The sequence below is a fragment of the Lepidochelys olivacea genome (genome assembly GCF_965140295.1).
Source record: "Lepidochelys olivacea isolate rLepOli2 genome assembly, chromosome: 3".
Taxonomy (NCBI): Eukaryota; Metazoa; Chordata; order Testudines; family Cheloniidae; genus Lepidochelys; species Lepidochelys olivacea.
The window spans coordinates 69,695,545-69,714,985 of record NC_140413.1 but is presented as its reverse complement, the minus strand read 5'-3'; the positions used below and the strand labels follow the sequence as shown (position 1 = coordinate 69,714,985).

General features: G+C 41.0%; 1 protein-coding gene across 4 annotated transcripts in view; it reads right to left on the bottom strand.

Moving 5' to 3' along the window:
* ANKRD6 (ankyrin repeat domain 6) overlaps window positions 1–19,441 on the bottom strand; it is a 165,000-nt gene that overhangs the window by 45,780 nt on the left and 99,779 nt on the right. For 2 of the 4 annotated variants that reach the window (XM_084623141.1, XM_084623143.1), the window contains exon 2: window positions 5,085–5,353. In XM_084623141.1, the coding sequence (XP_084479267.1) occupies window positions 5,085–5,204 (120 nt within the window). In that variant the 5' untranslated portion in view covers window positions 5,205–5,353. Of the gene's footprint in view, window positions 1–5,084; window positions 5,354–7,778; window positions 7,849–16,520; window positions 16,628–19,441 lie in introns of those variants that run through there. The other 2 variants (XM_084623140.1, XM_084623142.1) reach the window with 2 other exon arrangements.

Here is a 19,441-nt window from a genome sequence, read left to right as displayed (position 1 = left end):
AATACTGACTATGTATCTGTATTTCAACTATGCTGCTTTGGGTGATGCCCACTGCTAACACTTCAAGTACTACAATGGAAAAGCCAGACAGGGCGGCTGGCCCATCAGCGAGGACAATGGACTGTGAAAAGGCTTGGCCTTCCTGCCAATGCTCCATACTGCCACTGACTCATGGATGCTGTGACACTACTAGGTCAGGTGGTCTTGTCACCTGATACTAAACATTACCTAGGACTTCTTGTAACTTTCCACTGGAAGGGAGGGGGGGGTCAAGTTTGGGAAACAAATCCTATTTAAGGGGGGAGGGGGAATAAGGCAAAGGGGGCTCCTCCTCTTCATGGCCTGTCTGCCCAAGAAGAGAGACTGCTAAAGCAACCTGAAGGGAAGGCAAGGGGGGAGTCCAGACTGAGATAGGTGTCCAGTCTGAAAATATAACTGGAACTCTGAACCACAGAAACTTTGCAACCTGCCTAAAATAATATTTAGGATAAGAAATTACATTTTGTAAGCTGTTTCTTAAGTATATTGAGCTTAGCTTGCGGATTTTGCTTTAGTTGGTCAGTAATCTGCTTTGTTCTGTCTATTATCTCTTATATTCACTTTTGTAGTTAATAAAATTTGTTTTGTTTATTATCAGAACCAGTTTCTGTAATTTCTAATGGGGGGGGGGGGCTGCAAGAATTTGTGCATATCTCCTTCCACACTGAGGGAGGGGGCAAATTTATAAAACCTTTTGGTTTGTACCCCTTAAAGGGAATGGACAGCAGGGTGTTGGGGCAAGCCCCTGAGGCTGAATCATTCCAAAGCAGATCTCTGTCTCTCTGTGCAGCTGGGTGTGGCCCTGCCTGTGTGCTTGGTTGGAAAAGGCTTGTGAGCCTCACCCAGCAAGGCCAGGTAAAGGGGACCCAGGCTGGCAGAACAGTCTGACTCAATTAAATCCCAGCACATGAGGTGACACCCCAAAGGGCCCAAACCCTTACAGGTAGGTTTTACAATTTAATAATTACTGCACAATAGCTGCAGAAATATCCAAACCATGGCACTTGGAAATCACCATTTACAGTGCTTCAGTGAAGAGCCAGAGTAACAGGTAATGAAGCCCAGGGAAGTAGAAAAAGGGGAGGAACATATGGCTCAGGGCTGTCCTATTATATTTTAAATATAAAACCTGAAAAGATTCTGAGTGCCCTCAACTCTTATTGACTTCAGTGGAGGTGCTGTATGCATGCAACTCCTATGGACTTCAATGGAAGTTGACAGTCTCAGCTGAACACAATTACTAATCTGACTAAAACAAACAATAAAAAAATCTTTGAGCAAACACTGAAGTGGGCATTTCAGCGTTAATGAAAATTATATTGAATTTTCTTTCTTTAGTTTTATTCATACTATGCAAACATCTAGCCAATGCAAACAGCACTTTACATATAGACATAGCAGTCTAAACTAAAACAGCATTTTGCAATAAAACTCTTGTTTATTGAAGCAGCGATGAACACATCATGTGACCTTTCATTTTTAGGATAAGAGAATCGGATTGGCTTGCCAGCATTTTAAATGACTTGGTTTTGAAAGGTAAACAAGTCTCACTTTTACTTGACTGGTGCCCAATAAATCAACTGAGGATAAAGAACTATAAAGAATTTCTAGACAAATAGCTTGCTCTAGAGCCCAGCTACTTCAGGCATGCATAGTTCTGTATAGTGTTTTGTGAAGCCAGCTACACTTCCCAGCACACATTTGCAATCGATTTGGTGTCCTAAAGTACAACAGAACTTTTCCTTTTCCTCCAAACTGAGGGTCTGCTTCTGCACTTCTTACTCCAAGAAAACTCTTGTTGACTTCAAGAGGAATTTTTCCTGGGTAAGAGGACAAGATCAGGGCCCCTGATTGTAATTTCCTTTAAGGGTAAATCTTATAGAATGTAATGTCAACTCTGACAGCAAAAACTGACAAATGTAAATAAAAGATGTAGAGTACAGATCAGGCATAAAATACAGATCTGAATAAACAGATCTTTATTTATGGTTAATTTTGTAAAGACTTTTCTGTTAGGGAGGAAGAAGAGAGAATCTGTGTTTCAGTCATACTAGAACAATCAGCTATTAAATTTTATTATTTTTATTACGCAGGTTTGAAAAATTTAAATCAGTAATAGTCATGGAGTGATGTGCCACTTGGGATAAACAATAAGCACCAACTAAAGTTCACATTGTAACTCATGCCATGTGAAACTCACCATGCTTCATAATTTGTTATGAACTCCAAACTCATACTAAATTCACAGAAAAGTTCACAGACCTTTCTTGTGAACCTGGGCTGATATAGAAGTTTGCACCTTGGGATAATTTTGTTGCAAAATCAACAGTTCGTGGTTGACTGACTTTTGCTTTGAGATTGTAGGCCCATTCAAATGTGGAAAACAAATAAAATGGGGAGGATATGAAGCCACATGGATCTAAAATATATATGATCCTCTGCAAATGAAATTTGCTGAATTTTACTTAGCTCTAGAATCAACCTGAACTTGTACTCCAAAACAAATTGAATTTTTTTGGTGGACTGAGACATCCAACAGATTTTATCACCATCACGAACATTCAGTAATAAATCAAACATATATTCAGGGTCAGGTCATAATTTGCACTTCCGTTGCACTCATTGTAACAAACGGAAGTTGTCAATAATTCAAAGTTAGACTATATCGGTACCAAGTCATTATCTACTGATCTCACATTAGAACCATAGTTTACATTAACTAATTTGATGGAGTAGTTAAATCAGCTCCATGGTTACACTGGAATCTATAATGCAGAGCACTGGATTTTTCAGTTGACACTATGTGGAACCTGCATTCAAAATTATAGTGGGGATGAGAGTGTGTAGTGTGCCTGCTGTTCCTTTAATACTTTCCTTACCATCAGGGCACACTACAGATCCAAAGTTGAGTCCTCTTATTAAAAATCCCACCACCATTCAAATATCTTTCTTTAGACAGATCATGACAAGCAGAGATGCTTGGACAACAGAGTCAAAGGAAGAATTTTACTACAGCTTTTTACATTTGCTATGACTATGGCCTATGCACTGAGTGTCACCATATCAACAAGAGGCCATCTGGTTGTGGTCAATAAACAGGAAAAAACCCTGTAAAACTGATTTTCCCACAGGGCACTCTGGCTTTAAAAATAAATAACTATGATCCAAACACGGCAAAGGGAGCATCTCAAAAAGCAGGTGTCATTGATAGATCATTCCAATCCATTTCTACACCTTATCTAATGTATTCACATTTTCTGTTTAAAACCTACCGACAGCCCTTAGAGCTGTGTTGTGGAGGCTAATATTCACAGTCAAATTTTGTGTTCTCAATTGATCCATGAACGTAATTAAAACTAAATATGCCTCAGGGCAGCATTTTGCCAAATACTAAGCTTTTCCCAGATCTGATAGACCTTGCAGGTCTAACCTCACCCACTTCCACCTCCCCAACTAATTTGTATAGTTTTAAAATTCTGTAGCAGACCACAGACCAGCCTTTCCATCTCTCACTCTGTCACATTCTCTCTCCCACCCACCCACTCCCTCTCTCTCCCTCTCTCATGGCTCCTGCCTTACACGCAGTCCTGCAACATCCTAACTAGCTTTGTGACTAGGCAGTAGAAAGCTAGGGGCAAGCCTCATTAGCAAGCAAAGCAGGTTCCAGTGACAACCAACTATATGCAAAATTAGTTGCTGGGGTGGGAGATGCAGTCAGCTCCTTCACAGGCAGCCACTGACCTATTCAAATAAAACATCTCCTCACACATCACTAAGTGTGAGGTAAAAACCCCTGAAGGGCTGGTTGTATGTCTTCTCTTCAGCTCCTAGAAATGTTTTTCTTTTAAATGTTAATGACACTTTTTCACAGAGAATCTTGGCTTGTGATTTATGTGGTGACCACTAGGAAACTTCAGAGGAGGATGGGAGTACTCCAAGTTTTTGTGGTTTAAAATAAAATAAAAAAAGAGGGAGCGAGGGAGAAAACACCATCTTCCATTCATATTCCTCTCACATTCAGATTTGATTAACAAATATTGAGAAAAATCATTTCAGGCCTATTTGTGTTCAGATTCAAACTCTTCTATATTTAGCTCTCAGACTGAGCAATTTTTCATAGGTCACCTGCACTATTTGCAAATATTATTTATAACATGGTTAGAGCTGGCAGTTGGTTCATTTCAATTGCATTCTTTTTTAAATCTCACTATAAGTGTTGTTATAAGTCCTTTGATACAATGGGCCAAATCCTGACTTTCCAACCCTGGAATAGAAAATGAAGTTTATAATCCTCAACCTTGGAATTGCACTGAGATTGCACATTAAGTGCAGCCAGAGTTTAGCCCATACTATCAAAGGACCTTTCTCTTAAGGAACAATACATGATTACAGCTCAGGTACCTTTATCTTACAAGAATAGGTAGCTTTTATTCCTTCCTCTCTGAAGGATACCCTGAACTTTTTGCAGAGCCTCAAGATTTCCCTTCCCCACCAATTTTCTCCTCTATGGTGATGAATTTTAAAAGCAAAAAGAAAAGGAGGACTTGTGGCACCTTAGAGACTAACAACTTTATTTGAGCATAAGCTTTTGTGAGCTACAGCTCACTTCATCGGATGCTTAGCTCACGACAGCTTCTGCTCAAATAAAGTTGTTAGTCTCTAAGTTGCCACAAGTCCTCCTTTTCTTTCTGCGGCTACTCTGAAACCTGTCATTATTTAAAAGCATGTTAATTCCTCAAAAGTCAAAGCACATTTTAAAAATGTCATTGCACAGGCATCCAGGACAGCACATTTTTCAAGGTCCAGTATGCAGTGATGCTCTGTCTTTTCCCCTTCTTGGAAGCAGAGAAGGAAAATAAATGTATTATTTCATGTTAATGCTGGCTAATAAATGCAGATTTAAAGAAAAATCAAAACACTTCGAATCCCCCCCCATCCCCCCGCATATGTTTAAATTTGTAAAGTAACAAGAACATTATCACAGACAATGGTTTCGGAGTTACACTAGTTCCCAGGGAATTTGTAAAGAGTTTTTCTCTTGTTACCTTGGTAACTGCTACCTTGGCACCCTTGTTGATAAGCTGCACCACATTATCCACTTGGCCTTTGTACGCAGCTATGAGAAGGCGTTCTGAAAGCACGGCGACCGCATCCTGCTGGCTCATGAATTAGGAGAGAAAGGTTTCCAGGGCAAGCAGTGGACAAGTCCCTTCAGTCCAAAACGAAAGCTTCAGATCAGTCCAAACATTGCATGCAGAGGCAAAAAAGGACCCCAGCTCGCTGGATGGGGAAATTACTATTCCATCTTCTGGACCTAGTGATTAGAAAACAAAACTGCCATCAGCAACATTTTACAAACTGAAACACTACAGCCACTCATCACCGAACCTCTGAAATGCTCTTGAATTTTCTTCAGATCAGAGAGCTACGGAAAAAACGATCGCGCATCCTACCGGTGTAACTTGCATTTCTACATGCGACATACAGGATTTGGATACAAAACACCTTCCCTCTTGTTTCCGCTTCAACCACATTGGCATCAAGGCTACAGATAGAATTATGGTCTCATATAGGTACCATCTTCATACCACAGTGAGGCTAGAAAGAATCCAGAGACAATGCACTGTAGAGAATGCATCCTTTTTTAAAGTACTCCAGGGAGGTTATTTGTGAGTCAGATCTTCCCCAGCATTCCCACTCATTCACAAAAGTACTCTGTCTACTGCCTCCTTGATTGACATGCTCACTTTGTTTCTCATAATTTAACCACAAAGTATATTTAAATAAATTCTCCCCTGAAAATTTCTTCCATCTCCAAATTCATCAAGTGTTACACATATCGTAAATTTGCCTTTGCACAGAATTCCTTGCACTCATCTATCTGTCCACACTTGCAGCCATTGCTAACACAGCGTGCAGCACTGTGCAGATCCTAAGGCAGACAAAGAGCACCAGCACAGAAGTTAGACAGCCAACGATGAAGTATATTCAGGACCTCTCATTCAAATTCAAAACTCACAGAATCCATAGGGCTATTTAAAGCCAATACCAGGTGTAGTGTGTATTTCAAATCTTTTTGTTTTTAGGTTACAAGGGAGGAGGAGAACGATTCAGTTAACTGAAAAGCATGTCTCTTACAAAGAGCCACATGCTATTCATCAGGAGCAAAGACAGAGTCGTAATAACGCAAGCTACTGAAATAGAAACCACCAGTCTCTAAGTGTATGGCTAACTTTCTGTCAGGCAGCTAGCACATCCACATAAACATAATTTGCACGCCTTATAATCGGCAGTCTTAATACTCAAAACCATATTCCACTGCGTTTCCCTAATGCTGGGGAGAGTCCACAGTCACATGGGTAACCTAGGGCCCTATTGCAAGACAAAATATGCCAGTTTTCATTAATATCACAAACTAATATCTAGGGTCAAAGTACTGTAAATTTTATTATTCATAAGCCAGAAACTTCTCCTTAGATAGAAGACTTTTACAAAATTATTGTTTATAGAAGTCCAGTTGGGGCGGGTGGTGGTGGTGGTGCGGATAGAACTTCACAAAACATAGGTAAGACAGCTCCACACCTCAAGGAAATTATAGTCTATCTTGGACAGACACAATACAAGCCAGGAAGGGATCAGGCATTTAGCTGGTCAGCCGCGATTGGGAAAAGGTGACAATTGGGGGCAGTAAAGGAAGATTATAGCTGCAGCTTTTTTGAATAGACTGGAGAGGTAAAAGGCCCAAAAGGCCAGAAAGTGGGAGATTACAGCAGTCAAGACAAGAGATAACTTAGGTGTGGTTTAGGGTTTTAGGTTGTTGAAATGAAGGAGGAATAGACTTTAGCAATATCAAGAAGGGGGATGGTGGAGCGGTATCCACAGTGAATCAGTTGAAAGGCAGGTAGACATGCAAGATTAGACAGAGTTCGAGAGGTCAGAAATGAAGCGGTACAGTTGATTTGCAAGATGTCATCATAAAGGTGGTAGCACAAACTGTGGGAGCAGCTGAGATTAGCAAGGGGCAGAGCATACAAAAACGTGCAGTGGGGAAACCTACCTATCCCCGTGGAGTCTGGGTAACTAAAGGTGGAAGTCACGCAAATGGTTGTAATAAATAGGCTGGTCTATAAGATCTATCAAATTTATATCTTACCCCCAAGATTTGCTTTTCAAAGCTTAAACAAGATGAACCACCCAGAGCTGTAGCTGCATTGTTAATAACATGTCATTGATGCTTCCACATTCCTTCATTACTGTTTCTCCTCATTCCCTGTCCTTCATGACCACCTATTTGCTTGCTTGTTAGAATTCCCCCTCAGTTTTACAGTCACTTATTTGTTCCTATCCTTACCTCTAATTTGGCTGCTCATGCGTTTGAGAAAGTTGCACATGTACAACTGTAACTGGTTTTGATCATCTTAAAATATTTATGGCCAGACAATTTATTTTTTCTCCTTTCATAAAAATCAGTGACATCAGTGAGATTTTGAGAGTTTTACAGTGAATCTCTGAGGAAGGCACAATGTGAACATTTTCCCGACAGATGTTTCAAAGGAGATTTACAAAGAAATTCCATGTAGGCATTATGCAAGCTTTAACCACACAGTTAGAAGCCATAGAAATGTTCACAAACACTCAAATGATTTGTGGCTCAGCAGACGCTTAGCACCATCACTTAGTGCAAAGGATCTCACGTTAGTTACCCTACTAGCAAGTAAAACATGAGAGATTGTACTCACTTTTTGGTCTTAGGGTTTTTTCTTATCTTGCTCTCTTTTCTGATTACTGCAGTAAATTCTTTCTGGAAGACACCATTAGCCTTCTCAGCTTGTCATGCTCTGTGATTCTGAAGTGATTTACAGTTATAGCACTGCTGCTATATTGCATTTTCCTTCTTTCCTCTTCCACTGATTGAATCACGTATAAAAGCATATTAAGGAATGGATCCAGCCATCAATTTTTATGTCTTTCTAATGTGCTATTTACATCTCCTAAAGTCATCCTCTCATCTTCCTCCTTTTCAGAAATGTATTGACCTATGAGCTGCATTCCCATGTTCAGACCCTTTATATTTCTTTAGCTGCTATGGACTGCGGATTACTCACAATTCAGAAAAGTATGTTTGATGTAAATAAAGCTTGGATGATCAAGAGACCAACTTTTTCTCTCTCCTGAGGAGAGTCAAAAGAAGCAAAAAGATGGTGAGAAAGGGAAGGGGAACAACCCCCTTATACTTACTCTGACAAGTGACCCTTTCCCAGTGCAAAAGATACATGGAAACTCCACCTCAACAAATCCGCCCCAGCTGGGAGTTACTGCACTAGGGCAGGGAGACATCAGTATATGCCCCTCCCAGTAATATTTAACTCTCTGTCCACCTCTTTAAAATGTTCATATATGCTGTAAATAGAAAGACAACTGCCTAAGTGCTACACTAAAACCCATTATATGCTGTGTTCTCACTCTCAAATTGTGCACAAAGAATTCTGCAATGTGGTTTGTGCTTCATACCAATTCCCTGGTGTCAGTGACCAAGCTCCGAACAATGCTTCCTCATTAAAGAACTGAAGCATGAAACAATTCAAACTTATTGCATCACAAGCTAAAGAAAGTATATGAGAACTTATTTTGGTTTTACATATTTTACATTCACATTCGTCCTCGCTGCATCATTGTATCTAGTATCAGAATACTTACCTTGGGAAGGTAAGCAAAGCAATACCCACTTTTTGCATCAAAGAAAGCCTGCCAGATGTGATGACCACAGATCCAGTAATAACATAGCTCCATAGAGTACTCAGTTCTGAGAACAGTCTTTCCCCCCAGCATCCCTCTCGTCACTGCAGCATCAAAGACGACGGTCCTACTAACATCAATAATTAGTAATTCAGACCCGTAGCAATGACTCAGTGCTATGAATCTTGACAAGGTCTGATATTGATATCCGCAACATGTTCTCAGATTCTACCAAATGGATGACTCAGTCAGTACTGAATGTGCCTTAGGACATTTTTGTATCTGGAAGTGACAAAACAAGGTGCATGGTTGCTCAGTGACAAAGTCAGAAAGCTCTTTGGATTCAGTTTCTCCTATACATAGCCCAAAGAACTGACAAAAATATAGGTTTCTCTGAACCTGTATAGGCCCTCCTCTGTGATCATTACTAGACTAGTTGGTCAGTAACGTTACCTACACAAAGACTCAAGTAGCAAAAGGCATAAGAATGATTATTTTAAAAAAATAGGCCAAATAAGTTTGGAAATTTGTAGAAATATCAAATCTCAGGGATGTTCAAAGGCTGGTGGATGACATCTGGTGATGACATCATTCCATACATACAGCTCACTATCGTGGCACTTTCAGGACATATTGCAAAGATAAACCATTGCTTGATTAATGCTGTTCTAACGTCACCCTAGAGAAGAAGAATCTTTTAGTAGCCATATTGTTCGTAAGAAAATGACAAAAATCACAGGATTTCCTTGCTTTACATTCAGTAGATTATTGAAAAGCTTCCAAAGGAATCAACATATATAAATCCATCAAATATATAAACCCCACAAACACTAAATAAAACAACAAAATAGACAGGATATAACACATGACAACAGGTCATTAATAACGGCGGTCAAGTTAAGTTGCTGTCTAGATAAAAGAAAAATTGCATCTCTAACAAGGAATTTCCGTCGTGCCCATCACCATGATATCAAGGCACATATACTATAAATAAAGAATCACAATTTTTTTTTTCCTGCAATGGACAAACTCCATTCCTCACCTGCCCACCAAAAATGTTCCCAAGTCTTTCAAGAAAAACACCCATCACAACTTCTTGCTATACAGTATAATGAACAAAAAAAGGAGGATTTTAATGCTGCTTTACGTGCAAATCACTACATAACCCAAATTATGGGCTCACTACTGACACTTCCATAATAAAGACCATGCATTTTGCAGCAATATTTTACACTATTAATATTTAATAATCATAATTAGCTCTTAAATGACACTTTACATGCTCATATTGCAATTCTCTTCTTTTGCTCCAATCACTTTCAGTGCAGCATATGTTTCCTTTCCTATTAATATGCACATCAGTGCATTAAAATCTGTACAAAGGTGTCTCTACTCGCTCTCTCACTGTAAATGATTTGATCATATTTTGAACAAAGGATGCAACATAAATAATATTTTGCATTCTGCATATTTATCTGCTACGAAGAATTTGATTTTTTCCCAGCAGCTTACTCATGGGCCGTTCGCTCCCCGGTCTCCTGGATACAGGTATAGCTTTTCAGAGGCGCCAACTTTCTAATTTCCCCAGGGGGTACTCCACCCCTGCTCTGCTTCAAGCCCCACCCCACTACACCCTTTCCCCCAAGGCCCCACCTCTACCCCGCCTCTTCCCCCAAGTGTGCCCTGCCCTTGCTCTGTCCCCTCCGCCCCCAGCACCTCCTGCCCCGCCTCCCCCAGCACAGCTGATCCGTGGCAGGCAGGAGGAGCTGGGAAGGAGGGAAGGAGCTGATCGGCAGGGCCCACTGGCTGGCGGGAGGCGCTGGGGGAAGGTGGAGGAGCTGATCAGCGTGGCCACTGGTGGGTGCTGAGCATCCACTGTTTTTTTCCCATGGGTGCTACAGTTCCAGAGCACTCACGGAGTCAGTGCCTATGTAGCTTTTATTTCTTTCTAACAACCATCAAACTTTTGATATTTTAAGGATTCTCCAGGATGTCACATCTTTTCTTCCTTTAACTGCTCTTTTCAGATTCTCAAATGTCTCCAATACAAACTGATCCTGAATGTGTTTTGCAAAAAAAGAGAATACTCTTTCCAAAGGAGGACTTGGTCAACAAAAAGTACTATAATGGAAAAATCAAAGTGTAGCAGTGCTATCCAGAAAAAGGCAAAGTGATATGAATTATGGGACAATATACATTTGATTCATATTTTTCTTCACAAGTAGATATATTAATATAATTTATTTGCAGCACATTTCTTACATTGGTGAACATTTTTAAACTAAAGAAAGATGGTGACTAATAAAAATGATTACTCTGGAAAACTAGAGTATTGATCTTATAGCTATTTTCCTCTGTTGTATAAAGTCCACATTTTGAAATGTTACTGTATTGAACAGGATTCCTGTTTTTTATATATACACTGGATTTGGGATTCATCATCTTCTTACAAGTCTAGGACAATCTGGAACATCCGAGACTATTTTTTGTTTTTATTAATTCTTATTAGTTACCCTGGTTGCCAGTCAGTCAGTCTCCCAAAATGTTCACAACTCTTGTTAGGCAAAGTAAATTAAACTGATTTGTGCTACCCTTCTCTCACATCTGACAATTGCTTGCTTCTAAATCAACAGTTAGCCATGCCAGCCACAAACATAAGGAGCCAGCCAAGGCAGCTTCTCCTGCTGCTAGCTGAACTCTTCATCAAATAAGGTGCTGTCATCCTAGCACCACTGTCAGCTTAGTTAAATTTAAGCTCATCTGACTGACAGTTCTCAAATCACACCTTGTTACCACCCACCCCAAAATTGTGAAGTGGTGTCAGCCAAGTCTGAGGGCTTGGCTCCACTTACTTTTTATAGCGCTCTAACTTGCTGGCTCAGGGGGGTGAAAAATCACCCCCCTGAGCGCAGCAAGCCAGAGCGCTTTAAAGCGCTAGTGTAAACAGTGCCCCAGCGCTGGGAGCCATGCTCCCAGCACTTGGAGCTAATCCCCTCGTGGAGGTGGATTACCAGGAGCGCTGGGAGACTTCTCTCCCAGCACTCGTGCTCAACCACACTCGCACTTCAAAGCGCTGCTGTGGGAGCGCTCCCGCAGCAGCGCTTCGAAGTTTCCAGTGTAGCCATGCCCTAAACTTTTAAACACAGGCAGACACACATTCAGATGGGATTATATGGGGATCAAGGTTGCAATTTAGGCTATGGCTACACTTGCAGCTGTAGAGTGCTTTGGGTTAAACTAGCCTTCGGAGAGCGTACTAGGGAAAGTGCCACAGTCTGTCCACATTGACAGCTTCAAGCGCACTGGCATGGCCACATTTGCAGCACTTGCAGCGGCACTGGGAGAGGTGCATTGTGGGCAGCTATCCCGGCGTTCAAGTGGCTGCAATGTGCTTTTCAAACGAGGGGGGTCGGGTGGAGTGTGTTGTGTGTATGTGGGGGGAGAGAGAGTGGGTTTTTGGAGTGCTGAGAGTGTGTCGGCATGCTGTCTTGTAAGTCATGCCCCCCACCACCACCACCCCTGCCTCTCACTCACTCACTCAAAGCAAACAGTAAATGTTTGTCTGATCAGATAAGCAGCCGCTGTCTGAAATGGAGCTTTGAAAGGACACTTCCTATTCCTGCAGCAATTTCACAACAAAGGGAAGAGTGACCACTTGGCTTAATTACAGGTTTCAGAGTAGCAGCCATGTTAGTCTGTATCCGCAAAAAGAAAAGGAGTACTTGTGGCACCTTAGAGACTAACCAATTTATTTGAGCATGAGCTTTCGTGAGCTACAGCACACCTCATCCAATGAAGCTGTAGCTCACGAAAGCTTATGCTCAAATAAATTGGTTAGTCTCTAAAGTGCCACAAGTCCTCCTTTTCTTTTCACTTTGCTTAAGGGGATTATGGGAAGTTTCCGGAGGTCAATCAGAGCACAGTAACTTAACTCCTTGTTCACACTGACCCTGGGGCATCTCAGCCAATACGCAACAGCTGTTATCCCTCTCGGGGAGGTGGACTACCAGGAGCGCTCCAGCTAGGGAGTCAAAGTGCTCTACGTGCCTTGCCAGTGTGGACAGGGAGTAAGGTAGAGCGCTCTGGGCGGCTTTACTGTGGTATAATGTGCAAGTGTGGCCAAGCCCTTAAACTCATCACTGAAATGCCATTGATCTTCTTGTACAGACAGCTGCTTCCTCCTCCTCCCCTCACTCCCACCCCCACACACACTTTATGTATTTTCTTTCTTACCAACCTGACGCCCTGACTTTCATTGCCCTTGGGAAAAACCTGTGTAAGGGCAACATACTCCGCATTGATTCAAGAGCATATTTGTTTATAAATGCTCTGACTGCTGTGCTGCACCTTCCATAATATTCAACGTTATTAGTATTTTATATGTAGCGTTCATCAGGTTATCTTCTTACTATAATTAAGTTTCAAAACTTTGTTTCCCCTCATCTCCTTCAAAACACACACACCAGTGCGCGCACACACTCTTCAAAAGACAGTCTATAAAAGCAAGCTTACCGCTCAGTGAGCATTTTCTAGCCAAACAATACTGATAAAACAAAATACGTTATTTAATACGAAACAGTATGTGTGTGTAAACACACATGTTAGACACTTGGGTGTTCATTTGCGTATTAACAGCCAGAATGTTCTTCCAGCTCACTGCTATTTCACAGAAGTGTTGGGGTCTGAGCCCTGGGAACTGACCCAGACATTTGGTCGGGCTTGAGTGAGAACAGAGCTCTTTGTGCTTTGCATGCATGCAGAAATTCAAGCACAGTGGGATTACTAGATGTTGAGAAATCTCCCTTACTGCCATCATCTTCTGCATTAGATTCGGCTACTGCAAAATTAGGACCTTATCCAACTGCCCCTGAAGTCAATGGCAAAACTCCCACAGAATTTAAAGGGAGCACGATTGGGCCTACATTTTAAAATCCTTTCCAAAATTCATTTCTCTTCCTCTTGCGCCTGCTATTTTGCCCCTGCTTTGTTATTCACAGATTCTTCTCCATGGCAAATTCTCTCATTTGAGTTCTTTGCTTTGCTTTCCTCCAGATGACAAAAATGGTTCTGAAATGAATGAGTTTTATTTCTGGATAAAGTCTCCTTCTGGGAGTGGGTAGTGTATTGGATTAAAGCAATGCTGGTATCAACCTTTCACCTTCAAGAGTCTGCGTTCCAATGTCAAAGTGAAAATGACCACAGTGGTCTTATTCTCTTCCCACTCACTAGTGGACAATAACCCCCACTGAAAAGCTACCTTACAAGTTGATGTAACTCTTCACCTTCTGCAGCCTGCACTTAAGAGAGACCCAGGACAGAAACAGAGGAATGTTGCAGGTCAGGACTGAGGAGCACTGAAAGAGATATGTGGGGAAGCTTGCAAAGCAGTGGTCTGCACCAGCACTATCAATCTTTCACTTTCAAAAGGCCTATCTTTAGCCAATGGTAAAGAAAAAAATAGTAAATTTTGTGAACATTTTAAAAAGTAATGACATACTGGAAAAGATCAGGAGAGAAATATGATCATAGAGGCGTAGATTTTAAGGCCAGAAGGGATCATTATGATAATCTAGTCTAATTTACTATATAACACATGCCATAGGAACTCACCCAGTAAACCCAACATTAAGACCATAATTTCTGGATGAATGAGAACAGATGTGCATCAGTGCAGCATCAGGAGACATTTGACTGTCAGAACAGGAAGAAAGGCTATATCTGCATTCACATTCTTTGAAAGATCTTCCTGATGCCAAAATAGCACTGAGTATAATCTCCATGCCACTGACCTTCTCAAGATCCTATCAGTATCTTGTAAATGGTGGTGGGACAGCCCCAAGAATCCAGCCACAATTAACATCCTTTGATTTCACGTAAAGATGCAATGAATGGGCTATGCCAGCTTAGCGATCCAGGAGTAATTCACTGAATAAACATGAACATCTGAGCTGGTGATTCTAGCCTGGTTCTTTGATGCTAAATCAGATGCAGGTGGAAGTAGTGCTGAGGCAATGCTCACAAGTCCTAGGAAGTGGGCAGATGATTTGCTTTACGGCATCAGCAATTCCTGCCAGTGTTTTCTCGGGGAAATAGAGGTGTTAATATTTATATTAGTACAGTGCCCAAAATGTGCTAGGCACTGTATAAAGATAGTAGCAAGAACCTAAGAGTTCTGAAGGGAGCTCTGCCTGTATCCACAACATGCTGTAGAACTGCAATAGGTTACATAGGCTCTGAGTTGTATTTGTAAACAAGGTGGCAAGAAACTTACTGGAAGGACACAACTGCATCTCATCAGAGAAAAGTTGTTTCACACTGAAACAAAGGACAGGAATATGTGTAGAGAGAGAAAATTAGTGATTTTTTCATTGGCACTCTTTCCTGGGACTAAAGATATTTGTTGAATGATGCTTGCTCCATGACCCAGACTGCTCTCTGGATTGGTCACATTTGTCAGATGATCAACTTTAGATGAGAATACACCTCACCAGTTGTAAACTAGTGACTGAAATTCAGAGGGGAAGTGTCTCTAATATATTTTAGAAGTGGACAGTTTTGCATTAGGTGTGGCTCATGGTGTTAGATTTAAAAAAGAAAAGTGCTGAAATGCACTTCTAGTACTTCCAGAAGCGATAGTACTGGAAGTGCTGGAACACCGTTACAGTTCCCAAAAGAGTGCCGGAATGGTGTTCTGGAGCATTTCAGCATGACTCAAGCCCTGATCATATCCAACACAACACAGCATTTCTAGTGGTGTCACAGTGTATGATGTCATGATCAAGATAAGAGAAAGCACAAACATTCAGCGAGCTGCCACACCTTGGGAAATTCTGAAATGAGAGAGCAAGAAACCGAGTGTGTGTCAGTGTGGAAAGTTTTCAGAGTAACAGCCGTGTTAGTTTGTATTCGCAAAAAGAAAAGGAGGACTTGTGGCACCTTAGAGACTAACCAATTTATTTGAGCATAAGCCATCCGATGAAGTGAGCTGTAGCTCACAAAAGCTTATGCTCAAATAAATTGGTTAGTCTCTAAGGTGCCACAAGTCCTCCTTTTCTTTTAGTGTGGAAAGTGTATGTACACTTTTCTGTCCAAAGCAGCAGTTATATTAGAAGTCAATGTAATAATAATTCTCACTGATGGAACTGGATGTGCTCATTCTCCCTCACCTTCACTTTTCACTGAGCAGCTGTCTGTCACTGCTGAACAGAAAAACTGTGTAGATAATTCAAATGATCGTCTGTTTTAGGGCCCTATTAGATGTTCATTGATGTCAATGTATTTTGGATTAGGCCCCTAAGCAGTAGGTGACCTACTGGCAAGTGAACTAAAATCTTCTCTGAATTGATCCTAATATAACAACATCCAACCCTCATTTCTGGAAACAGAGCCTGGCTATTACATTATACAGTTCATGTGATGCCCAGTGTCTTGGATTATACTGTAGGAGGGAATACTGAAGGAATACTGGATGGCTCAGGGGGTTTGCTCATCTATTATAGAATCATTTGCCCCTAGGTCACAGGTTCAAGTCCAGGCCAGGTTAATAGCAATCCAAAATTATCATCTCATGGCTGCGTAGGGTCCTAAGCCAAAATAATTGAAGGTCTCCATTCAGCTCCAAGTAAAGAAGTGACCATAAGTCAAAATACAGCACCACAACATACATTAATTGATACCCTTGTAAGTAGTTTCAGCAGACAATCAAAGAAGCCAGCCTTGAGGCTAGACTAGTTTATCACCCTTACCTGTTGCCCTGTGGGTCAGGGCTGAGGTACATTGGCATGGAAATGAGGTTGATAGAGGATTTGAAGATTGCAGTGCTGTACAGTAGACATTCACTTAATTCTTTTCCCTAAAATAACACATAAGATCATGACTACCCTTGATGTATTTATGCTGTGTACCACACTCAGTAAATACATTAACACAAAGCATTAAGAGGTGATGTAAACATCAGGATGTCCATGACATTGCAAACTATCTGTACCAAAATTAAAGTAACACCTCTGTTATAAATGTTAATTGGAAACCATTACTATCTGTTGTTCTCTCATTAAATGTTCCAAAGGAATTCTAAATCTTTGAGCCTTAACCAATCTTTTATAAAAGCAGCATAATAAATTCTTCTTATTGTCTTTTTTCCTGGACTTATATCTTTGATCTGAAAATCTGGGTATCCCCTTTACCTTGTGATGTTCACCTCAGATCATGCAGTGCCTGAGGCAAAATTCACAATGCTTGAGAAGTACTATCTTAACACTAAAAAAAGAACAGGAGTACTTGTGGCACCTTAGAGACTAACACATTTATTAGATATGTTAGTCTCTAAGGTGCCACAAATACTCCTGTTCTTTTTGCGGATACAGACTAACACAGCTGGTACTCTAAAACCTATCTTAACACTGCATTTCCTGGATTTCTAACTTTTTATATTTTTTTGACTAGATTGTCTGAGAGGTAATATTCCTGCAAATCATTGATATATGCCTGCAACTTTAACTTCAACTTTATTAAGTTTGTGTGTGGGAATGTAGGTATACTATTAAGTGAGGTGACATTAACAGTAACTACTGCCAAAAATAAAACTTCTGCTCTTCTGTGATTTGACTTTCATTGTCACTGTGGCAAGTTGTCTGTCATGTCTTTGTGACAAGCTATAATATGATCCTTTTGGCTTGTCATTCACTGCTACTACACTATAACTCACCAAACAGAAGATTTCGTAAAAGTAATATTTCAGAATTGTGTACGGGTTATTCTATAATTATCTAACGTCTTAGGACGATTTACTCATGGTACAAGGTGTTTACAGTCATTAATAATCCTTGTGATGTTTTCTCCCTCTGACTGCCAGTCACTTTATTATCTCTTTCTAATTTAGGCCTTTCCAGTGGAAAGCTAGTAGTTACTGGATCTTTAGACAATGGAAAACACTAGGAGCTGTCTCCACAGATTATATTAATGTCTTACCTTGGGCAGATACTCATTATTCATTAGTACATATTGGAAGCTCAGAGTCAGGGATGTACCAGTGCAAACTGGATTGGGGGCTTATTTCGCTGACAGACACTCCTGTTGCACCATAGAGCAAATTACATTTTCCATCTAATTTTTTATTTTCAAAGCAATTCTCTACTCTGCTAACCTCAGGATGAGGTATCTCAAGCACTACTTCTTTTGGCGTTGCTGCTCTTTACTCTAACACACGCAACCGTCCAGCCAGTACTCAAGAAATCTGCATTCATCACTAGTGTCCCAGTACTGTCAACCTGAAGCATTCAAATATCGTAAGTCAGGCCCTAAAAACATGAGAAAAGGAGTACTTGTGGCATCTTAGAGACTAACCAATTTATTTGAGCATAAGCTTTCGTGAGCTAAAAATCAAGAGATATTGGAAAAAATAAATTTGGAGTTATTTCTATTTGCCCTCTGTTTGCCCTTCAAGTTGCACTTGCTTAATGTTTTCAAGTTTTTCTCCACCCCCACGAGGACTTGAAATGTAATTTCAGCTTTCATTTAAAAAAGAAAGTATCATGCAATGACTTTCATTCCAGAAGCTGGGGCATTCAGAACAAACACCAAACACTGTGATACTTACAATACATTCACAAGAGCTGGCAACACGGAATTCTTGCAAATTACCACCCAGTTTCTGACCTTCCTTTCCTCAGCAAACTAACTTGAGAAGATATACAAGAACTGGTTACCTCCCTGACTGCCAACATCCTGAATGCCTCCCAGTCATTCCATTGCACATACTCAGCATTTGATGCTATACTGGATGGCTTCCTCCTGTCTTTCAACAACATTACACCCATCCTCATCCTACAGGACTTGGTCACAGCATTTGATACTGTAGACACTCCTGCCCTGCTTCCAAGAGGCTGCAGGAGTGAATGACAATGTGTTGCAATAGCTTGGTCTTTCCTTGATGACTAAAATGAAAGAATTCTTACAGACAGTTGTTCATCCAGGACCAGGCCCTCACCTGCATCCTGCATGGTTCAAATCTCTCTCCCTCCCCATTCAATATTTACATGAAGCCACTGGGAGAAATTAGCGAGACATGACGGGCTGATGTGCCAGCCAGTAGCATGTGAATGACACCCAGCTCTACACCCCCCTTTTATCCAACATTAACAGCAGCCTCCCCCAGCTTTCCAAATGCCTGGCTCAGGCCAGCACTTGGTTGAAGGGCAGCTGGCTGAAACTGAACTCCGACAAAACTGAGGTGATGCTGGTAAGAAAAGAACAGTGTTTTGAAAAGCTCCCCTTCACTACTACAGGTCCCACCAGAAGGGATCTGCCCTCAGACTGTTAGCCCAGTTCATAGCCGTGCGGGTCATTTTGGATTTTGCACTGCACTTAGACACTCAAATAGCAATGGTGCCAAAGAACACCCATTTCCACCCATGGCTAGCTAGAACATTACCCCTGATTCTTTCAGGCACAGATTGGCCATGGTTGTCCAATAGCTCGTTACCTCCAGGCTCAACTACTGTTCCTTAGAATGAGGAATGAAACTCAATGTCCTGAGGAAACTACAGCTAATCCATAATGCAGTGTCTCATCCACTCATGAATACAGGCTACTGGGAACACATCATCAAAATCCACTACTCCCTACACTAGCTACCCATTGAACACAGAATCCAGTTCAAGGCTGC